Below are 21,842 nucleotides of genomic sequence, written 5' to 3'. Positions count from 1 at the left end.
TGTAACTGCTGAGTCAGTCATGTCAGGTATGTCAATATCTAGCATGAACTCAGCTTAGAGGGTACAGTGCAGCCCCCACGTGGTATACAGCATGCACACGCAAGTGCTATTTTTGTGGTTCAGCTTCAGTGAAGGCAAGGCTTTGGGCACCCTTTCAATTTAATAACACAATAATTAGCTTTGCAAGACAAAACTAAATTATTTTGTTAAAACTTCAAACATCATCATCTAGAAACTCGGGTCAGGCTATGTCGATCATAACCACTTCGCACATCATGTTGCCTGTCCACGCAGGAAATCAAAAGAGAGAGAGGTGTTCTAAAGTGAAAAGCTGGCCCTCATAGCGAGGATGGAGACTCTACGTGATTCATATATGGGGGTGATGGGGATAAATCACCGGTTTCAGAAAGTTATAGCAATGGTCAATGAAAATAGAACAAATTTGTTTCCAAAAGCTGTGGGAAAAGGGGAGTGGGTTTCCAAACCCATTTGACCATCCAACAGGCAGTTATGGAGTACACTGTACACCCTTAACATCAGCAGAGTAGAGCAGCAAACTCCAGCATCAGCAAACCAGACTGACTGACAGCACACACTGGAACACTTTCAAAAATTCTGGGAAGGGTTGTACTAACTGGTCCTTACTAAGGCAGGGTCCTAACTGCCCGGTCTGTCTTTGGTAAGACCAGTCTTTAGATTGCATGTTACATTGTTTCCACTAACCAAACTTAAACCTAGCCTTAACTGCTGGTCTTAAAGATGAGTATCCATCTGAATGCCCACATGACTATGGTGACTGACTAGCAGCATGCATTGCTAATTTGCAAGTAATCACTTCTAATTTGCTGCAATGTTATGAAGGATTAAAGACAAAGTAAGGGCAATTTCATGAACACTGAGATAAGAAAATTGTGAAAAAATGTAACACTGTAGCATGCTCTCAAATTAATGCAGTTAACTTTTTAAAATTAAAAAGATATATTCAGCTTTTTTCTCTTTTCAGACAATGCGTTCAATCAAGACCATTTAGCTTAACTGCCAGTTATGTTTCATTTTGCAATTCCATCCCAAATCCTCAATTACCTGTTTGTTACTCCCATTCTATAGATGCATCTGCTGCAATTACTTTCTCGGATGACTACAGAGCCTCCACTTCAGCTGAACACACACCAGTTAGTCACAAAGTTTCATGAAATCTGTGGAGACATCCTGGACTCTTCTGCCCGTCCGAAAGACAGAAAATCTGGAGCCAAAACTTGTTCATTTGAGATACCGAAAGATTGTGTGGCAAATTATCAGCAATCTGTAAAATCTAGGCCTCTTAGATCCTCAGAACACTTCTGTTTAACTGTTCTAGGATCGAGGCTAGTGGGTAGAGGACATTGTGCCTTTGTAGTGGCAGGAACAAAGGTCAACCTCATCCTCACATGACAAAAAAAGCAGGCTATGATTTAATTCAGTTCTTATCCATTCAGAGCGTACGCTGCCTTATTATAAACACAGCAACAGTGTTAATTCAAAACCATGTGGCCTGAAAAGGAACTCATTCATGGGTCAGTTTTGATGAGCTGTCATCCATCATCACCATTGCTACACACAGCTCTGGAGGAAAAAATCAAAATGAAATTCATTCTGGTAACAGAGAATGATGTCACTTGGCTGCACTCAATGGTTTTATGAGGTGGTCTGAGCAGACATGAGCTGACAAAGACACAGTTGGCTACAAGCAGTAGGTGTGACTGCAACTGGCCTTCGTTTCGCATATAAACCACAAAAAGTCCTATAGACACAGTGGAAGGGGGTGACCACAACACCGCTTCATAATAACTCATAACCATGCCATAAAATCCTGATGTTAGTGTCTGCCACCACAAGTGAAAGGTTTTAAAATCCAAAAATCAACTGCCGTCTTATCCACATAATAGAGCCTAGCAATGCTGGTACCCAGAAGAAGAGTAATTCTAAACCACCACAACAGAAAGGGTCACACGTGAACACACATAGAAAATTAGCTCTTATCTGAATGCTTCTACAGGGCAGGAATGGTGGGTGCATGACAGTTTTTAACAGACAAAGGAATAAATCCCATGATCACCTGAGCCTCCTACCACTTTCTCACTACTCCCCTTACAGTTGATATCCAAGATCTAATCTTCATGTTCCTCGTTCTTTAAACATGGCTCATCACTGCAAAACAAGCGTGACTGAGCCCTTTCTCTAAGAAGCTACACAAAGCCTGGTCTGCACTTGGCAGGCATTCAATCTCTCCGTCTTCACTACGAGATTTCATCAGTCTGGTATTTCAATTCATTGTTCTAGACAACATGTAAATGACGTTGCCATTTATTTTCACTCTGCCTCAACGTGTCTTTTCCATAGCAGTTAAGTGATTTATGAGGTTCTTTAGCATGTCAAATGAAAACACTAAAAAAAAACAACACTGGAAGATACAACGCAACATTTCAAACTGATCGCTGTCTAAAAATGCAGAAAATGGCCGCTGTCTTGTTCTGCAGATGCATTTTTGAAGAACAATAGCAGTAAGTGCAAAGCTAACATTTCCTGTGACTGCTTCATAATAAAAGTCATCTCCTGGCTCCTGTCCAGTTAAATGCTTTTAACATGAAATTGCATCAGTAGGAAATTAGCACAGTTTGCATTAGCTGTAACTTAATACATAATTTTTTTCCGGGAATGTTGAGACTGACACCCAGTTCATAATACTGCAAATACACCTTATTCATCAGCAGGCCATAGGTTCCCTCACCATCGTGTTACTTCATTCAGAGACATACAGTGACTTAACAGACATTTGTTGAAATAAACATCTTCGAGATATAACTTTAAGGATCTGTCTTTTAGTGCATAATATATGTAATTAAAAGCCTGCTAAATGTTGTACTGTGTGTCTCCGCCCTGAGTAAATAATTAAAAATAGAAAATAAAAATTGAGTTTTGTAAATGTAACCTTGCCTGGATCCAAACACCCACACTTGCTCATTTCGCCTGGAGCTTTTAGCTGCTGTATTGTGACTGTCAACACCTCAATCTACCCGTGCCTTTGACAACTGAGTGATGTAAAAGCAGCCAGAGGCCTCATGGAGGTTTTGGCAAATCAGGATTATGATTCAGTGTGGCCTTTAAAGACATTTTCCTATGGTGTAACAGTTTCACTGGAACAGGGATTTCATCATCAGTGCTTTTGCAAAATGCCTGGAGCTGATCCAACTTAGCAGAGAGGAAACGTTCCTTCAACAATTAGGTCTGCTTGGAAATCGTGCACACTGATTCCCGTTCAGTAAGTATAGCGTGGACCACAGCAGACCTCTCGATCAGCTGAAAGTTAAAGCCAGAGTAGGCATTTTTTGTACTATTTGAAAAAAGAAAAGACAGTATCTGTGGCTGTCAGCTCACATCCTAAATTAAATGGATGGCCTATCTGCCTGCCTGCATACCTGCCTATTCGTGCACACTCTGCCCGTCTTCCACAAGGCTAGGCAGATATGAAGCTAAAGCTATAGCGACGTAGCCACACAAGAATGGCAGAGACAATGCAGGCAAAATTTCCAGTGCCACCTACTGTACACCTGCAACTTAAACTCCTAATGAAAGCAAAGACAGAAGTTAAAAAGGGTCTGACTAGGGATGACAGCTACCATGCAACAAAGGTCTCCAGCTGGGGAAAGCAGGTTTCTTGTACACATGAGATCAGCTTACTGGAGAAAGCAGCTTCGTCTCTTATGTGGGTGTAAACACACTGATTGTCCAGTAGATAAGTGTCATCAGATCCTGAAGTACGTGACCTACATGTCACTCGTGTGAAAATGAGCAAAATGGAAAATGACACCACCAGCACAACAATAAGTTAATGTTTCATTATGGCTGGGATGACAAAACAATGGAAAGACAGCTGTGATACAATGTGATGTGTAATATTTATCATCTATTCGGGTTAAACCAGTGTGGAATTTCCAACACCAGTTAGTCAGAAGAGACCAATACCTGAGAAGAAATAGATATTTTTCTTTGAATTTCTTGAAGAATTTTCTAAGCACCTCTTTCCTTTCACAGATACATTTGAGAAACATGAATAACATAAACAATATTGTCCACAAGTAAGGGAATGGATAACACAGTGTGCTTCCATCAAATAAAGCTCAGCAAATATACTGAATAAGACATGACAGAGATTATAAAATGAGACCATCTTGAATACCTGCAGTATGACAGCAGCTCTAAATTTCATTCAGACTCTCCCCTGACCTGACGTGATTGATGCCTCTGCAGCTTTCCCTTCAGAGAGTTCCCACTTCTTCCCTGATCTATCAGAATAACAGCCTGCATAGAAAGCTTTGGCCAGGGCCCAGTACAGGAAAAGGAAGTGTTTCATGAAGTGACACAAGCAACTCATTCGGAGTTTCCAGTGAGACCACACACACTACCTCTGCACAGACACATCCCAAAACGAGAAAAAGAAGCAGCTGCTTCTACAAATCAATCAAACATGTTCTTAATAATACAAATACTTAGACTGATGGCCAAACTCAGTTGACAATACTGAACAGTGATACAGGGTTAATAAGGTCAGGATCAGGCTGATACCGATTCAACAGATCAGTCACATCATGCTCACCATGCTGCCATCACTTTCTCTTGTCAACACAAATACTGTTCTCATTCATCAAGTCATTTCTATTGTGCTGCTTTTTAATCACTGTTAAGCTTCTGTAAGTGAAACTCAACACTGCCTGCTGTTTTTTTACATTAAAAGTCTACCAGGAAAGGAAAAGATTTTGCCAACTCCACAGCTTCTAATGTGAAACACTTGTGCAGCTGAACCGACTGGAATTGATTAGTGAATGCGAACAGCATTTCTGTTGAGAGTATAACATGACTGTTTTATAACAGTCAGGATGTCCCGATCAAGTTTTTTTGGCTCGCATGCAGATCCAAAGCCTTTGCTGTATCTCATTCCCTCTCTCCCTCGTTCCACTTTCTCTAAAGGCAAAAGCAGAACAATAATCTGGAAAAAAAAAAATGTATCTGACAACCTGAAATAAGAGTTGGAGCTACTAAATCTGGCCCATTTGTTTTTTACAAACTGCTTGATCCAAATACAGAGGGTCCTGGTGCAAAACTATTAACATGTAACATTTACAAGATGAAATTATCAATGTGATATGAATGAAAGATTAACTGGTAGAACGTGAAATTGATGTGATACGATCAGCTGGAGAGACCAGAGAGCACTTTACAAAACAGGCAAGTTCAGTTTCAGCCTGTCATCAAGTTACATTAATTAGTGCAAGCTGAGACTGTATGACCCACGGCCAACGTTTGCCATTTTAACCAATGAAAAAGACTGTTAGTGACAGCTGAACATGAGAAGCTGCAACCTGAATATTTTGTACACTGCTTTTTGCTAATGGCAATTAGCCTAGGTTAGCAAGTTCACACATTTTGCACACAAATAGACTGTGGTAAAGGAGAGCAGCACTGCAACACACGCTGCCTGAGGTGGACAAAACAGGAGAGTTCAGCAAAGACAGGGTTGGATTCAGTTTTATTTTAGCCAATATGATCAATTAAAATATGCCCTGAACAGCCACCAATAATCCTTATGATCAGGTCAGGACATCTCTATGTAATAAGGCCATGGAACTGGACATGATGCTGACTTCATATTATTATCATGATTGATATTATTTAGGACAACAAATAAATATGGAGAAAGCCATTCCATTAACAACAAACCCTTTCTCTGACGCTCTCCACTGGTCGCCTTGCAACTTAACATGTCAAGACTGAAAAAATCCCCCAAAATTGCCGAACACTTAACCTCCCACAAAACCATAGTGTACCAATTTACACTTTCAAGTGATCTACAGATTGAACAAACAGGATATAATGTGTTAATTAGTGAGGTTGGCAGGTGTATTTTGTTATCAGGACTGCTGTTACTCATTTCTCATCTTTGTACCAAGCTAAGCTCACCAGCTGCTGGCAGCACTCTCATGTTCACGGTACATTCATCTCTGCACAAAATCCAATAATCATTTTTCTAAAAACGATTCCTTTAAACAACAGATACATACATAGTATTGACAGGAATGTAATCCTGCAAACTGGTACGCCTTTATGGGGGACACACAAACATACCTGAGGACAGAATCTTGGCCCCAATTCTAAACACAGGGCCTTCCTGCCCGTACAGACAAACAGCCAGTGGCTGGAGCTTTAACAGCCACCCTAAACCCTCCTCACTAAACACTACCTGATGATAAACAATTAAAACATTCCAGCCCTTTTTTTTGTGAGGCTCTTGCTGAAACATGGACGGAAAGGCTGAGGAAAGCAGAAACACATGCTCAAAGCTCATTCTCACTGCGGGCCTCCCGCCTCCTTCTGAGGGAGAAATAGCCTTCATCAGTCAGTGAGGAGCATCAAAGACCCAATGTCTTTAGCAAATAGACAAGTTTCCCTTTTGGAATCCAGATGAATCCCACTCAACTCCCACACTCAGACAATGATGGATGGGCACATTACTGTTAAAGTGTACTGTCAACAAATCTCCGTCCACAAACCGTCTTCTCACATCTATTTGGCGAGCTGGTTGCATAACAATTTAAAGGCTTGACTTGCATGCTGCTCTTTTTAATTTACATTTCTGTATAGAAACTGATGATAGCTATTCCAAATTTTTTAAATCAAATCATTTTGGGGGGTGTGCTGGTAGGTTTTTAGATGTTTGCCATATAATCTGACATTCCTACCAGGTGGGAGGCTTTGTTGTTATGTTGTCATTCCTCATGTCCGGTCAACTCTCTTTTATCACATCCCGAAAAGTTTTTTGGCCCTGGTCCCAATCTGACAGCTGCCCAGTGCACACTTAACAGCCCTAAAAAAATATCTTCTTATTCAGCTTTTTGCTAGCAGTAATGGATTCCACTATGAACACTCAGATTTTTGCAGATTAGCTGAGTTTTTGAGCTCTAAAGCTTTAATAAATAATATTTAAAGATCCTTTTTTTAAACTTAGATTATTGCATATTTAGTGAGTTATGTATAATGTTATGAAGAAATACTTTGAAGCAAATGGAACTGGAAATTTAAAGCTCAGGGCTTTTAGAGTTAGAGTAAGATGTCTAGTTGAGGCATTATGATTGACAAATTAATAATATTTGTATTAATACAAAAAACAGAACTTTAAAAACAAAAATGGTTCTCACAGATGTAAAAACACAAAATCATACTGAGGCTTAAAGGACTTACAGAAAAAAAAAAATCAATAAACCACAACACCACTATGAAGACTATTTAACTATCTGCCACACACACACAGCCAGATAAAAGAAGACAAATAACTGCTGCTTGAGGGGAACACGTGCATGAAATAATGCATTCTAGTTGCCATCCCATTCATACAGTCCTGCTTCCTCGAGGATGAACCATTTCCATTTGGACACTCCCATTTCCTCTGGGGTTACTCTCAGGAAAAAGGTCAACACGGAAGACAAAATATCACAGAATCTTACAGACATACCATCATAAAATTTACAAAGGACTTTCATGATCCTGCCACGATGACTTTATCATAATGAACCCTGGTACGGAGTCCTGCACCAGGTAGGGTACCCACAGATATTCCCTGGGTAACCCATAAAAAACTATAGGTTAACAGGTCAAACAAATATATTCATGTAAATTCACAAAGGCAGGCAGTGAGTAAATGTTAACTCAAGGCAGGCCGGCAGTGAGTGGAGAAATCACAAATGAAAATTATTGTGTATTTTTATCATTGGAGTCAGCTAATATGACCAAGTCTGAACAGCCATCAGGGTATTTTTTATTATTTTTTTTTTTTAAATTGTGGTCACAAGCTTTGAGCCCTAAATACACATCCAGGCCATTCATGGAACGTCACTGATCTGACAGAAATGTGGACTGGCTGCTAGCTAGTATATCAAAATAGATGACATGAAGGCAAAAATAGCCAGTGGTGAAGACCAAATTGTGGACGATACATCAGCGAAGGGAAGACTGCTGACTCTGAGAAAGTGGGTGTGATCAGACTGTGAGCATAAGATTACTGTCAACTACTTGACAGATACTTATCCGAGAACATAACTCTTAAACTGTCAAAATGTGTGGGCAAAGTGAGTGACAGATCCAGATTTGACTTGGAGATAAATGCAGCTAACGGGTCGGTTCCCATACTGACTTTTGCAGATTTGCAAAATTTAACCCATGTAGGACTCCTGGTCCCCGGTCTGTAAATTAATGTCACATAACTGTACAGTATAACTGGACACCGATGACACAAATGCTTATTTGCAGTATATAAATGCACCAGTATCAAATTTCAGATAAGTGCAGTAACAGTGTGGATGAGGTCACGAGCTTGGAGGTGGGTAACCAAAAAATAAAACAGATAAAGTGTTGTGATATTTGTATGAATCTGTATGTTTAAAAATTAGCTACCACCTTTTGGAATTAGCTATCTTTTGTGAAATTGAGGATGTTTTTTCAATTATTTTGCCGCTTCCATCAACCTTTTCTAACACGATACTTTTGAATGTGCATAAAAGTACATTGATGGAAACACAGCCAATGTCTAGTGATGACATGAATGTTGCCAGCTACATTGCAGGTCAGTGGGTGAAGGAACAGTTACCTGTGATCACACTGATGTGATGTCATTCCTCCCTATATCATGTTGGTCCATAAATGGCTGCTCTATCAAGAAGATCAGACTCACATAACTGGAACATTCTCTACCATCACACTCAGTTGTAGCAACTGGAAATATCTGGATGTGACATCACTGTCTACATCTGGTTAATTCTCCACAGGAAGACACACCAAACAGGAAGTTGAAGTGTTCCTCCAAAGGCAATGTTTATTGCTGAATTTGACCTCAGGGGAAAAGCCTATTAACCATCCCCAACAAGCCCAGGTCCATCTGCAACTCCTGCTCACACATATAAATACCAAAGTGCCAATAAATGTGGGCCTTCAAGAATACAAGTTAGGTCCAAAGCACTGTGATATTTTAGTCAGCACATGGCAGATCAGAAATGTTTCTGAGATCTGTTTCTGTGCAGACTATATTGGGAAAAACTTTCTTTTTGAAAGACTCCATGTTGTATTTATGTAGAGGCTATGACTGGCAGTTTGGTGGCACCACACCCACTGCTGCTGTAAAAGAGCGTCTTCACAGAATCTGTTTCTGGCACTGGGATCCTGTACTTAGTAGGCTGGTTTTATACATGGACTAGATGAATGGAGTGTTTTCTTGTCTGGTTTTACTGGTAGTGGCAGTGGTAACGTGGAGGTTAAATATGGAATTTCAAAGCGCCAGCACTCCAATGTCTAAATTAAAATAGAAGTGTCTCTTGACGATATAGAATGTCATGTTTTCATAGGCAGTGCTTTTCTGTTAAAGGGCATGTTAGGACAGTCATAGTGAGTGACAGTCCTTTTAATATACGGCAGATCAGAAACATGACTCTGCTCACTACCCTCCTTCAGACTTTGTGTGCTGCTGTAAGTGTAATGACACTTAAACACACTGAACGAAATGCTGATATCATTACACTAATTGAAGAAACATTTTGTTAAGCAAAAAAAATTGTAATGACACCTATATCACAATTGCTCACTAGTTCAACCCAGTAACTCACTGGCCAAAAAATATTCATGTTTAACCTGTACTGTCTTTGAACAGGAAGATATTTAAGAAGAAAATGACCTCATCTAGTGTGCCGACAACATTGTCATTTGGAGGCACAAAATCAAAAATAATGCACAAAGTGTGTTTAACATGCAATAAACATACAAGATGACTATTAATGAATGAAACCAAACTTTCTTCCTTCTCAACCCAAATGCAGAATTTATTTAGATATCTGTAATGAATTATCCGAAATTGAGCTTACAGTGCATCAAATTCTCATGAAGCATGTACATCTCCAATGTACATGAAAATAATTGTGGTAAATTTTAGTACTGTATCTCAAAAACTGAATTTTTGACAGTATTTTAAACTGTATCCTCATGTAAACTATTGTAGTCAATAGGACGCAGAGCATCTTTAAACAAAACAAGCGTTTGTCACTTATGGAGCAATCAGCAAGAAGCGTGAATACAGGCCAGATAACAGAATTTCATTGGGAAGGTCAGAGCATTATTGACTGCATGTCAAACATGCACGCTCTCTGCAACAAAATGGATAGTCAGTGTACTTTTATAGACCAACTAAGACTAAGAAAGGACTCTGCCTTAGTCTCCTACGAAACCTGGCTGCATGACCACATTACCAACACCACTGTGGATTTACCTGAATACCAAGTCATCAGAGCTTACTGGGCACTGCGGCACATGGGGAGGAGGTTATGTGTTTTTACATCAAAAACTGCTGGTGCGGGGATGTAAAAGCATATCAACATTGCTCCAGTATCCTGGAATCAGTTTTTATTGGGTGCAGACCATATTATTCCCCGAGAGAAATCTCGCCAACCTGTTGGGTGTTTTTTCATTCCCCGCGAGTCCCCTGCCAAGAAGCACAACGCTTGCTTGCTGAGCAAATTTCCACCATGGAAAACATGTCATGGGAGATTTCAACTCATGTAGTCCCTCACATGAACTGCCGAGCTGCAAACAGCTAGTTACAAACACTCTGGACCACTTTTACTCCACCATACAACATTTATACCGCTCCATTCGCCACACACCCCTTGGACACCCATCCAGGGCTACAGTAAGGTGATTACAATGACATTTATAATGTCACCTTGAGGTCAATGAGTGTCATTTTATGTGCCTGAGTGGTGGAAGGAATTTGGAGCCCACCTGCAAATTTTTGGCATTTCTAGGTCTTGTTGCTGCACTTTTAACAAAGAAAAATAAGAGGAGATTATATGAATTACATATTTGTCATGGGAGATTGGGAATTTGAGATTGGAACTTGCAAAGGTAGCACAGGAAATAGCATGTCAACTTTTAAACAACAAGAATTGCTAACAGACGGGCAGAAAGAGGAAGAGAGATGGCGCGGTGATAGCTGCACTTGTCCCTGCTGCGGTTGCAAGCTTGGTGGTCAAGACTAGTTCCCTATTCTTATAGCAATGAGTGAGGGCTTTATAGGAACAGGAATACATCATCTGCATAGACACTGATCTGATAGTGTGTGTTGGGTGTTTGGATTTCTTTTATGTTGACGTTCTGATGAATGGCTACAGGTAACAGTTGAATAAAAATGCAAATGAATCTGCAACATGAAGCTTTGTGAGGTTTGTCCAGCTAAAGCTGGTTTGATTTGGGTGAATTATGCATGAAATTACTTTCTCTATTCTGTGAGGTAGAGCTTTGGGGAAAGGAACTGCTTTATTGTAGTTAACATTCTGTGGGGAGTGGAACTAGAATAGACCAGAAGTGTTTATAGAACTCATCAGAGAAGCCATCAGGTCCTGGTGTTTGTTATGTGATTGATTGTTATTAGATTGAGAGCAGAGGAACGTTCATCCCATATTACTGTTGAATGGAGTATTTTGGTTTGTTCTTTACTAAACTGTGGTAAGTCAATGCTGCTAAGAAATGACTTGACATTCTCTTGACCCAGGTCGTTTTCTGTTGAGCACAGAATGGCATTAGTATATGGTGAATGGAGACTGATGTCTAAGGATGTGAGTCAGAGCTCTGGGAGATGCAGAATAAACTTTCTAATATCTACTCAGGCATTGCGCTTTGTCAATTAGAGACACATGATTTCAAAGATATTTTTAATTTAATAAATTTTAAATATTTATGGTCAGGGCAGTTCTGCTGACAGACCCGTTTGTCTTTTGTATCCTCATTTACCATTTCCTCCCCTTCTTCCTCCTCATCCTCCCTTCTTCTTCTTTGCTGCTCAAAATATCCTCTCTGCACACTTCTCCATAAGTTGATTTTGCGTAGCTATTAGCCTTTATACCCTTATAGGCTTTCATAGCCCAGTAGTTTAACTTTGGTGTGTTCTACAGTTGTGTTGCAGTTCCTTTCAACCTCTAGTAGTTGGGAAATGCTTTAAGCTTGACCAGGGCAGCCTGCTGGCAGTTAATGTTAGTCTTGTTCTTTATTTTTCTTTGTGAATTTTGCAGTCTCTGATCACTTGAACCATTAACCCATAAATTAAATTACAGACCACCATTATGTCTGATACAACTGTGTGCTTTTCCCAACATAAATCTTACCACATGGCATCTTACTTAATAAACCCTCTCATCTCTGGGTGGCTCAACATGACCACCAATGTGCCATTGGTGGTAAAAGTTGTAAATTTATACCTTTTCAGGAACTGTGCAGTCTAAATTAGAGACAAACAACCTCAAAGTTTCATGATAATTTTAGCCTGGACAGTTCTGCTGCTCCTATAATTCTCATTTATCTTCTTCTTTTTTTCTACTTCCTTCTTTCATCTTCCTCCTCTTCCTCCTTCTTCTTCCTCCTCCTCAAAATACCCAGCTCCGACTCACTGATGCACAGCAGGTATAACGTTATTTATGACCATAAATGCTAGTGAAACTTGAGGACAGCTACACCAAACAAACAGTCAGACTATTAAAGCATTCCAAATGAAAGCTGTCAAGCACAGTCACAAACACATGCCCCTAAACATTTGATTAGATTGCACTTCAAATAAAGCACTTCCTATAAACAATCAGCTTTGAATTAATCAAATTAAGTTAATCAATGATAGGCTGATATCAGATGTGCATTAGAGGACAATACTGGTCTAAAACAGTGTATCAGCAAACTGTCCTGCAGGTCTAACTACAACACAAACACACATTAGCAGTTCCCATTTCATACAGTGCAGCCTACCAGCATCTACACACACACACACACACACACACACACACACACACACATCTGCATGCATGACTGCTTTCCCGCTCAACTTTGAATGTCTGCTTTTCTTGTTTTCATTTTTTCAGTTACAAGCCAAGACTGTGGGTGACTCATAGCTGTTTGGCCACAGCTCAGGGGAAGCAGGAATTTGATCCACATTAAATTCACAGCAACTGCACTGGAATTCTATTGCGTTTAATATTCAGACCTCATCACATCATGCAACTACTGTGCGAGCAAGGTGAAACTATGAAAAATGCACATTATGTCACACTTTGAGCATTTTTGTTTGGTAATTCAATGTTTTCAAGTCCTCTAAATGCTTCTCTATGTGCGAGTTTCCACTGAAGGCGGCGGCATCCAACATTACTGCCAAAAAAGAACCAGCATGGTGAGGAGCTTACAGGAAATGATGTGTGCATGCATCTTGAACATGGTAGACAACTCTTACTTTTATTCTTGGTTCTTATAAACATGTAATGTTTTGAATGTTTTGGCCATTAAAATGGTGAAATCTTAAATGGAATGTATTTATATAGCGACCAGTCAAAGCGCTTTACAACACAAGCCAACATTCACCCATGAACACCAGATTCATACACTGGTGGCAAAGTGCCATCTGCTCATCACGAGCAGTAACAATTCACAAGCACACTCACACACTGATGGCTCGGCATCAGGACAGCATCGGTTCAGTATTTTGCCCAAGAATACTTCAACATAAAGACTGCAGGGGCCACAGATCAAGCCATGGAGTGGCTCTACTTCCTGAGCCACAGCTGCCCTTACCTCCCAAATACTATCACTTTTATGTTATCGCCTTCAAACCAAAATGTTACTTCTCATTTCAGTCCCAATAGTACACAGAACAAACACATCAAATGCAACACATTTGCATAAAATTTTGTTCACAAATTTGTCTGAATCTGTGTCAGCGACCTCTCCTTTACCAAGATATGCATTTGTGTGTGTGCGTGTGTGTACTAACCAGTCAGTATCTGGTGTGAGATAATAGCTACATTACTGGGATACTTAAAAGTTATTATTAGTTTAACAATTAAGAATTTAACAATTTCAACTAAACCCAACTAATCTGAGTGGTTTAACAGTCTTTTGTTCTAAGTCAAATAATGGGAAGATATTTGGAAGTGCCACACATGCCCAATGAAGCAACGAGGTATACTTTCTTAATCTCACCGTTTTTATCCCTGTGATTTAATAATCACCTAAAAATTCTAATATGTTTGATGTAACTTGTACTTTCATGTCTGAAATAGTGTGTAACCATGACAGAAAGGGACCCTGAGGTGATTTTAGTCTAGCTTTGTGACAAATTATTCATTTATGGTTCTGGTTATAAAGCAAAATGAATCAGATCAATTCACCAGAAAACATATTTTGCTGGTGAAACACACCTCCAACAAGTGAGTGTGAGGCCCACGAGAGTTTGGTGGTATTCAGCTGAAAAGCCACAAGCATCCAAAGCTCGTGAAAAAGAGAAAAAGCATGAGAATTTGATTCCAAAGCTGAGAATACAAATCCTCTCTTTGATTTTGACTTTTCTGAAAGGCTCGGGGTCATTCCAGGTCTTGTGGAAGGTTGGCTGCCTGACAGCTGCATGGCCACAAACTCTTGGACTGATCAGTGTCTTTTGTTGAATCTCTGTGAACAGCTACACAGCATTTCTCGTCCAACTGGTTGATGTACGAGTTTACAAAAACTTTTCATCCAGCTTGATTAGAGCCAGAAGTAGAAGTGGAAGCAACAGATATAATTTGCCTAGCATGTTTTACTTTTTATCTCAAGTAAATCTGTTTGTCATCAGGGTTACTGCCCCTTTTACAAACCTCTTTTGATTTCCAAGTCCCCAAAATGAAAGACACTTCATTCTTTTATATACATTCACTATTTGCATGCTAAAATATTGGTATCAGCCTTCAAAAAGCAAATGTATCTCCTCAAGCAGGTGGTTGACAGTCACATGTAGCATATTCTCACAGAGTCCACCCACTCATTCTCTCTATCTCTCACCAAAAGGTGCTGCATAATGACCTCAACCACCTACAGACGCAGTTTGTCCCAAAGCGCACCGCTCGCTGCTTTTACTTCTCTTTGATTTTGATGCCTCGCCACCGCTCAACATCCTGTACACCCCTGCACTAGTGTCTGAAGTACCATGTGAGAAGGGAAACAGAAATCAGCATCAGCTCTGAGAAAAACCTTCTCTTCCCCCACTGCACAAGAGTGTAACTGCACCATATGCACGGCTGGGTTGTGCAACAGCAGAGCTATCATTCTGTGTGTGAAGCATCAGCAAACATTCAACATCAAATGAAGTGGATGCACTGCAGCAGCACAGACCTCCAGGGCAAACCCTTCACTTTAAGCTGCACTAATTCATGTTTTTATATTAATGGCGGATCAAATGACTCAGTGTAATATAAAGGTGTTAATTACCAGCCCACAACTCAGCTATCATCTGCATTGTTTCCAGAAGCAGCAGGTAGTTGTTTTCAATGAAAAAGAGCTTTGATAAATCCACTGTACACGACCTGCTCAGCACCAAACAACAGGCACAGACTTAGACGCGGAAGATAGTGGAGCATGTACAAATTAGAAAGCCACATCGTTTTCTCTGGAGTTGTTTGTTAACACATTCACCACAGCAACTTCATGAGGGGATAATATGTCAACGTTACAGCTCGTTATGCTGGCCATAAAATGATGAATCCAGTTATAAATAATTAAAAACTAAGTTAAAAACAACTACTGCTGACTTGTACTTGAACAATTTTTTGTTCATCTAATTATCATTGCTGTTGGCAAGAAGAGTCTGACAAAGACATCACAGATAGATTGTTATTGTGTAATTATTGTCTGATAAATCGACACAAGGTGACCCGTATGGGGAGCATCGGGGTATCAGCTGTCACTAATTAATATCAATTCTTTAAGTAACTTAATATTTTTGAATGAGGACCCTGGTTCAAACAGCTCTCCTTTAAAAAAATGAGGACTGATTCAGTGTGTCAGATACATATACTACTCCGATCAAGATCTGGGCTAAAAAAAAAGTATTATTGCCACTGCATCAATTATGACCTCTCACCTTTCAATGTATCGCTCACAGGCATTTTGACAAACAAGCTTATGAAAGTGATAACTAAATCACTGATTTGTATTTTTTATCTTTCAGAAGTCAGATGTCAAGCTCTCAAATGACAGACATCGTAGCTTTCCACCAGCCCTGTGTTAAAATCTAGTGTTTAAATTGAGCTTTTCCTTATACCGTGCTCACAGTGGCCATTTTCCTAAATAAAGGCGGACCAAAGAAAATGAAATAAGATGAAGGCTGCAGGAGACCCTAACCTACAAGAAGCTTATTCTGTGATTTCTGTCTCATGTAAAGCTCCGACAATCAATTCTCATTTCAGCTGCACTAAACATTTTTAGTCTCAACAGCAGTCAAGCTTCTTAAATTAGATTCTTCAGTGGACAGACATTCGAAGTCAGCCTATGTGGTATGCTTCCTCAATGCACAACTGTCTTAAAGGATAAAAGGGTCTAAAAATAACTCAAAAAGCCAGAGGAGATGGTACATGTATGAGCTCACAGCGCTGGCAGCTGGTCAACATACTGTCGCAGATTTGACTGACATATCTGGCTGAAGCAGGCACAAACATTATGCAAGACCATGCTTGCTCTGCATGCAGATAAAACCGTGAACATTTCTGTTGACTGCTGATGGAACATAAATCTCTGCAGCATGATGATCTCACTGAGTGAGGAGCAACGAGCTTTATAGATACTGATTTAATTACTAGGGATATAACCCCATCTTTGTGGACTAACCTTAAGTCCACAATTAGTTGTTTTTGTTCTTTCCCATCTATATGTGTGGTGCCAGCTGAAAAGTTCAAAAGGAACTTCATACAAAGAGATTAGGGCTGGGTACACGTGTTGACACAATACCTGAGTTTTAGTAGTGATGCCAGCACTATACTTTTGTTGATATCTTACTTTGAGGATTATAAACATGTCTTTCTACAACATCCAACAAAATAAATCAAAGAACATATTAATTGTCAAAAAAAATGGCTAAGAATAGCAAAATAGAACTATGAACCTGGCCAAACATGTCTGTACTCATCAGTTTTTGATAGTCAATGCTAGACATATATCGGTCACAGGGCATTCAACACCGAGCCCTAAGAGATAGAAACAGAGACGGTCTACTTCCAGACTCCAGCAAACCAGCATGCCTGAGCTTCTGAGAATGAAGCAGTATTACAACATTCTGGGAAAATACTGAAATAGCTGCTATCTGCTGATGCAACTTCCTGCTCATCTCTGCACAGCTGGCACTATCTCCCAAATTTGTTTGTTATTCACAACAAAGAAAGGACAACATTAAAGGATAATACTAGTTTTCCTAGTTTTAGTTATCATTAGCATCAGTTACGGTAACATTGGACACATCAAGTTACTAGATGAGGTCAAGCAAGAGCAAGTCTAACTATAAAAGAGGCTGTAAATAAATACACTGAAATTATGTTCAAAGTATACTCCGTAGTTGTCAGTAATGGGTTTGTCACAGGTGTCGCGTTCTGCCACCAACATGGATTTGCAATAGTGTCATTACAGTGACAAATGTTTTAGCATTAGCATGTTTAGCATGTTTTAGCACATATTAAAAATAATGCGCTTTACTGTGGCCGTGTTAGCATGCGGGTGGAAGGCTACGCACATACTCATGGAACTCGAGTGAAGACCCCGTTAATTAACTTGATGGAAATGTCACACCAACAACAACAACAACAGGAAAACTCTTAGGCTAACTAAATCATTTTACTTTGGACTGCTTTGAGGACCAATAAAAAGCAGGATTCACTTTAAAACCGGCGCTCAAGGACAGATCGATAAGAACTTCAATCTTAGACTCTGAAAGCTTTTATGTTGCTTTACTGTGTATTTTGCTGGTTAGCCTGTTGAATATGCATTACGCTGTTCCGCGGCTAATGTGGTTAGTAGCATCTATTGCAGACCCACAGGCTGGACTAATGCTGGTGTATTTAATATTGAGGGACAGACAAGAGAAACTGTGTGAACATTAAGCCTCATTTGAAGCCGACTGAATAACCAGAGTGGTAGCTTGAATATGGGAAACTGTTTTCACGTTGCTTCTTGTGTCGTCTCACACCGACAGAGCTAACATCATCTCCACACTTCGTACTGCAACACAAACTCAGTTGGATCTGTTGTTACAAGAAAGCCTCCTCAGTGTGTGTGTGGCAGTATTTGTGTCTGTTGCTGCCATATGTAAGTGTCTTGATAGACATGCTTCATGGTACACTGACTATTTCACTACTCATATAATCTACTTTGGGTTCCAACCCTATGTCCAACTCTGAGAATGAACCACATTACATTTACTAATGAGCCTACATTATGGGGCAGGTTACTTCTTCTAAAACACATGTGGGGCTAAACCTCATTTTCATTCCTAACACATCAGATTTTTAGATATTTTTTTCTTTCTTAAGATATGTTCCTTTACATTATTAATAGAGTGAAAAGAGGTAGAATCATGCTTTGAGTGGAGTATCCCTTTTATTTTTTAATAAATAAATAAATAATAAATAAATACTGTAATCTATATTTGAGGTCATATCGCCAACCCCACTCTCTATTTATTAATGCAAAACAGACATTACTCACTAAAACAATGAGTACATCTATGCTTTCCTCTGGCGTTCAGCTTAAAACAGCATAAGCCATGTAAATTAACATTCTGAACAAATGCAAATGGTACAAACTTCTTACCAAAATCTGCCTAGCATGATGGCTAATTGCAATTGGCTTACCTTGAGATAAGCATGCTAATGAACATGAATCATGGTCATTTAAATGTAACCATGAGACAGGCAACACATTACCATAAGAGAGGCAATGTTAAACATTTTACACGTGAATGCTCACCAAGCAAGAGAACATTGCAGTGGTGATTTATCGCTAGAGACTGCCGAGAGTGGACAGCCTGCCACAGCTACAACCCCTCGACCACTGTGCTTCTATACAAACTGACCATCATGAAGCGGCTGAAATGTGGGCCTGCACTGGATAAAAGTAATATAATAACACAAGCTCGTTAAAATTGCAGCAGGCTTATATCGATATATGGTTACACCAAAACAGGAGGGACTGGGTGAATTCTGTCCACCAATGGCAGGAAGAGCAACAAGGCCATAAACAGGTGTTCAGTAAGTTTGCTGGTGGGGTGGACAACAGCTGAGACAGTCTTCAGAGGCCAACAGTATCCATGACAATATACTGTCCCGTATACCCTTGTTCTGAGGTAAACACACACACAGTGTGTACCCAGTAGTAAAAACTGACTGCAGTTTAAGATCTTTTGAAGATCCAGAATTGTTACCCCTTTATTCCACAACTTCACAGTTATGGATTACACTAACTCTGGAGGAATTACACTGTGGGCTGTAATCTAAAGTGTTGCCTATCTGCTTCTTTTTAATGGTCTTATTAACATTGATTTTAGCCACATCACCCAGACATACATAAAAGCTTTAGCTTTAAAAAGCCTTAACATACAACAGATGTGTCTTACAAACTGGCACACATAGAAAATCAGTATGGGTGGATCAAAATATTGAATATTGGTGTCTCCTTGCTCTCAGTGTGTCACCAACCACAGCAATCATCTGACCCCATGATATGGTGTAAGGCAGTCTGCTGACAGTGAGACACAGACACAGGGGCAGATATGTAACACTGCTGCACAGTTTCAGTACATGCACATCAGTTATTAAATCACCCTTATTATGAAGGTACAAGATAATTACCATTAAAGACAGAGACCTGCATTGAGAAGAGTGGCAGCCTGTACACTATATTTTCCACTTGAGTTTCCTCCAGCACTGAGCCTCAGCAGCCTTGCCCACAGATGCTGGCAAGCATCCCCATGCGATATTTACTGTTCCCCAGTGCCTTGCTGTCCCACCATTTTACAAGACAAGTAGACACAACATCAGCACACAAGGTGGGACAGCGGGGCCTGCAGATGTGCAACAAAGGTAAGACTGTGCAAGTGTTCCAACTCCAATCCAAAAAAAAAAAAAAAAAGTTAAACACTGACAGTTTGTTAAAAGATCGTACATGGTGCACAGAATTTTGTCTACAATCGGCTTTTTTTTTTTTTTTGTCGTTGCATTTTTAACCAGTTTTCTTTGATCTCTTGACAGCTCTGCTGCTGATGTGTGGCTGCTGAACACATACAGTCAGGATCTCAACTATGAGCGACGCAAAACTTTATTAACAAAATGTTAATAAACAACCGAAGAAAAAAGTCACGCCTCAAATATGATTTGACCCCGCGTGCAAGAATACAGACAGCTGCGTTCAACGTAAAGCCGTCACGCGCTCAAACCGAAACCAGCTAACAGCAGAATATTTAACTGGCAGCTGTTCCCCCACAGCAGCAGGTCCGACACACCTTCAGTTACACAAGTGCCGCTGTCATTATCCAACACAGCTTTCACCGACATAGAAACTCCATCACTGCTCGAAAAGTGAGAGTTTGAGGCAACAGGGCGTTTCTAACGGTAAACAAACAGCTGAATAAAGCGTAAGCGTGCCGAATGTTCAAGAAGCATTCTTTAATTCAGTGTAATGTCTGTCCAAGCGCCACCAAACTTCCTTATAATGTCAACATTTTGTTGGTGTTTTTCCCCACTATCCTGCTGTACCAAATTATACCAAGGAATAGCAAGCACGAGGAAAATTGTGAAACTTAATTTATCACGTTAGAGCTGTGTTATTAAAGATGTTCATATATATGCCGAACGAAACTGAACCTTTTAGCCTTGAAAAACTGACGCAGGTTGAGTTCCTGCCTTATGTACATTTACCGAAAAGCAAAACAATTGTTGCTTCATCTTTTTAAAAAAAGTAGTTTGGAAAAGTGTTCCCTCCATAACGATGTGAGCGGTACATCCGAACAGTCAGTCAAGTTTCCATACTGCTAACGCTGTCACTAAAATCACGACACATAATCACAGAGGACGTTTTTCTTGCTTTAACGTTACTCACCCAAACTGTTCGTAGAGGAATCCATAATCTGAAGTTTAAGCTGCGTGAAGTTTTTGTTGAAGTAAACCCTGGACTAAGGTGTGTTTTTCATGCTGGGAGAGGAGTGTCAGAAGTCACACTGGGGACTTGTGTCAAAGAGCGCGTTTAGCAACAAGAATACCGGAAACGTGAATCGTTTTCCTGTAAATAAAGCGTTATTGTTTATTAAACAATACAAATGATTACAATAAATTCCTTTATCACGCGGCAATTAAATGATCGTTTGAGACTACTGTAATAACGGTGATATAATTAAATAAAAAGACGACATAAAAAAAATCTAAACATATCGTTACTTGAAAGTTTGAAAGCGTCCTCCGGAAGTTCTATACCTGAGTACAGTTACCTTGACACTCTTCGCGGTGAAGGCACCATGTGGAGATGCGTTATAAATGTTAAAGTTTCCATAAAACTTACATCTTCACCAAGTCTCTCTAACTTATGTCTCCAGTCACTGCGACTCCGTAAAGAATATTTAGATATTGTGTAAGACAGTATGACACTTGCAATACAACTTCACCAGGCAACACCTCGTCGCCTGTCAAGTAAAAGCTATGAGGTATTTGTATGGAAGACTTTTGTCGCCACCACGAGGCAGGGTTTTGTAGTACACGCGCATCTCCATTATCAGAGAGGACCGACAACGGGAAGAGATACGAAATACAAATTTCTATACACATATAGAAATTTTCATTTCGTATATATATAAAAATATATCTATATCTATACACACACAAAGACATATCCTAGCCTAGTGTGCCTTTGTTCCTCTTCTGCTTCCACAGCATGAGGTAACTTAGTGCAACTAA

At 39.8% G+C, this 21,842-nt stretch overlaps 1 protein-coding gene across 2 annotated transcripts in view; it reads right to left on the bottom strand.

Annotated features, from left to right (window-relative positions):
• Window positions 1-21,130, bottom strand: part of eml3 (EMAP like 3) — a 55,223-nt gene extending 34,093 nt beyond the window's left edge. Inside the window, exon 1 of one of the 2 annotated variants that reach the window (XM_076724867.1) lies at window positions 20,995-21,130. In XM_076724867.1, coding sequence (XP_076580982.1) covers window positions 20,995-21,019 — 25 coding nt within the window. In that variant the 5' untranslated portion in view covers window positions 21,020-21,130. The remainder of the gene's footprint in view (window positions 1-20,994) is intronic. The other variant, XM_076724866.1, reaches the window with a different exon arrangement.
• Window positions 21,131-21,842: the final 712 nt, after the last annotated feature.

This window comes from Chaetodon auriga, chromosome 24 (genome assembly GCF_051107435.1).
Source record: "Chaetodon auriga isolate fChaAug3 chromosome 24, fChaAug3.hap1, whole genome shotgun sequence".
Lineage (NCBI taxonomy): Eukaryota > Metazoa > Chordata > Actinopteri > Chaetodontiformes > Chaetodontidae > Chaetodon > Chaetodon auriga.
This window is presented reverse-complemented; position numbering and strand designations above follow the sequence as displayed.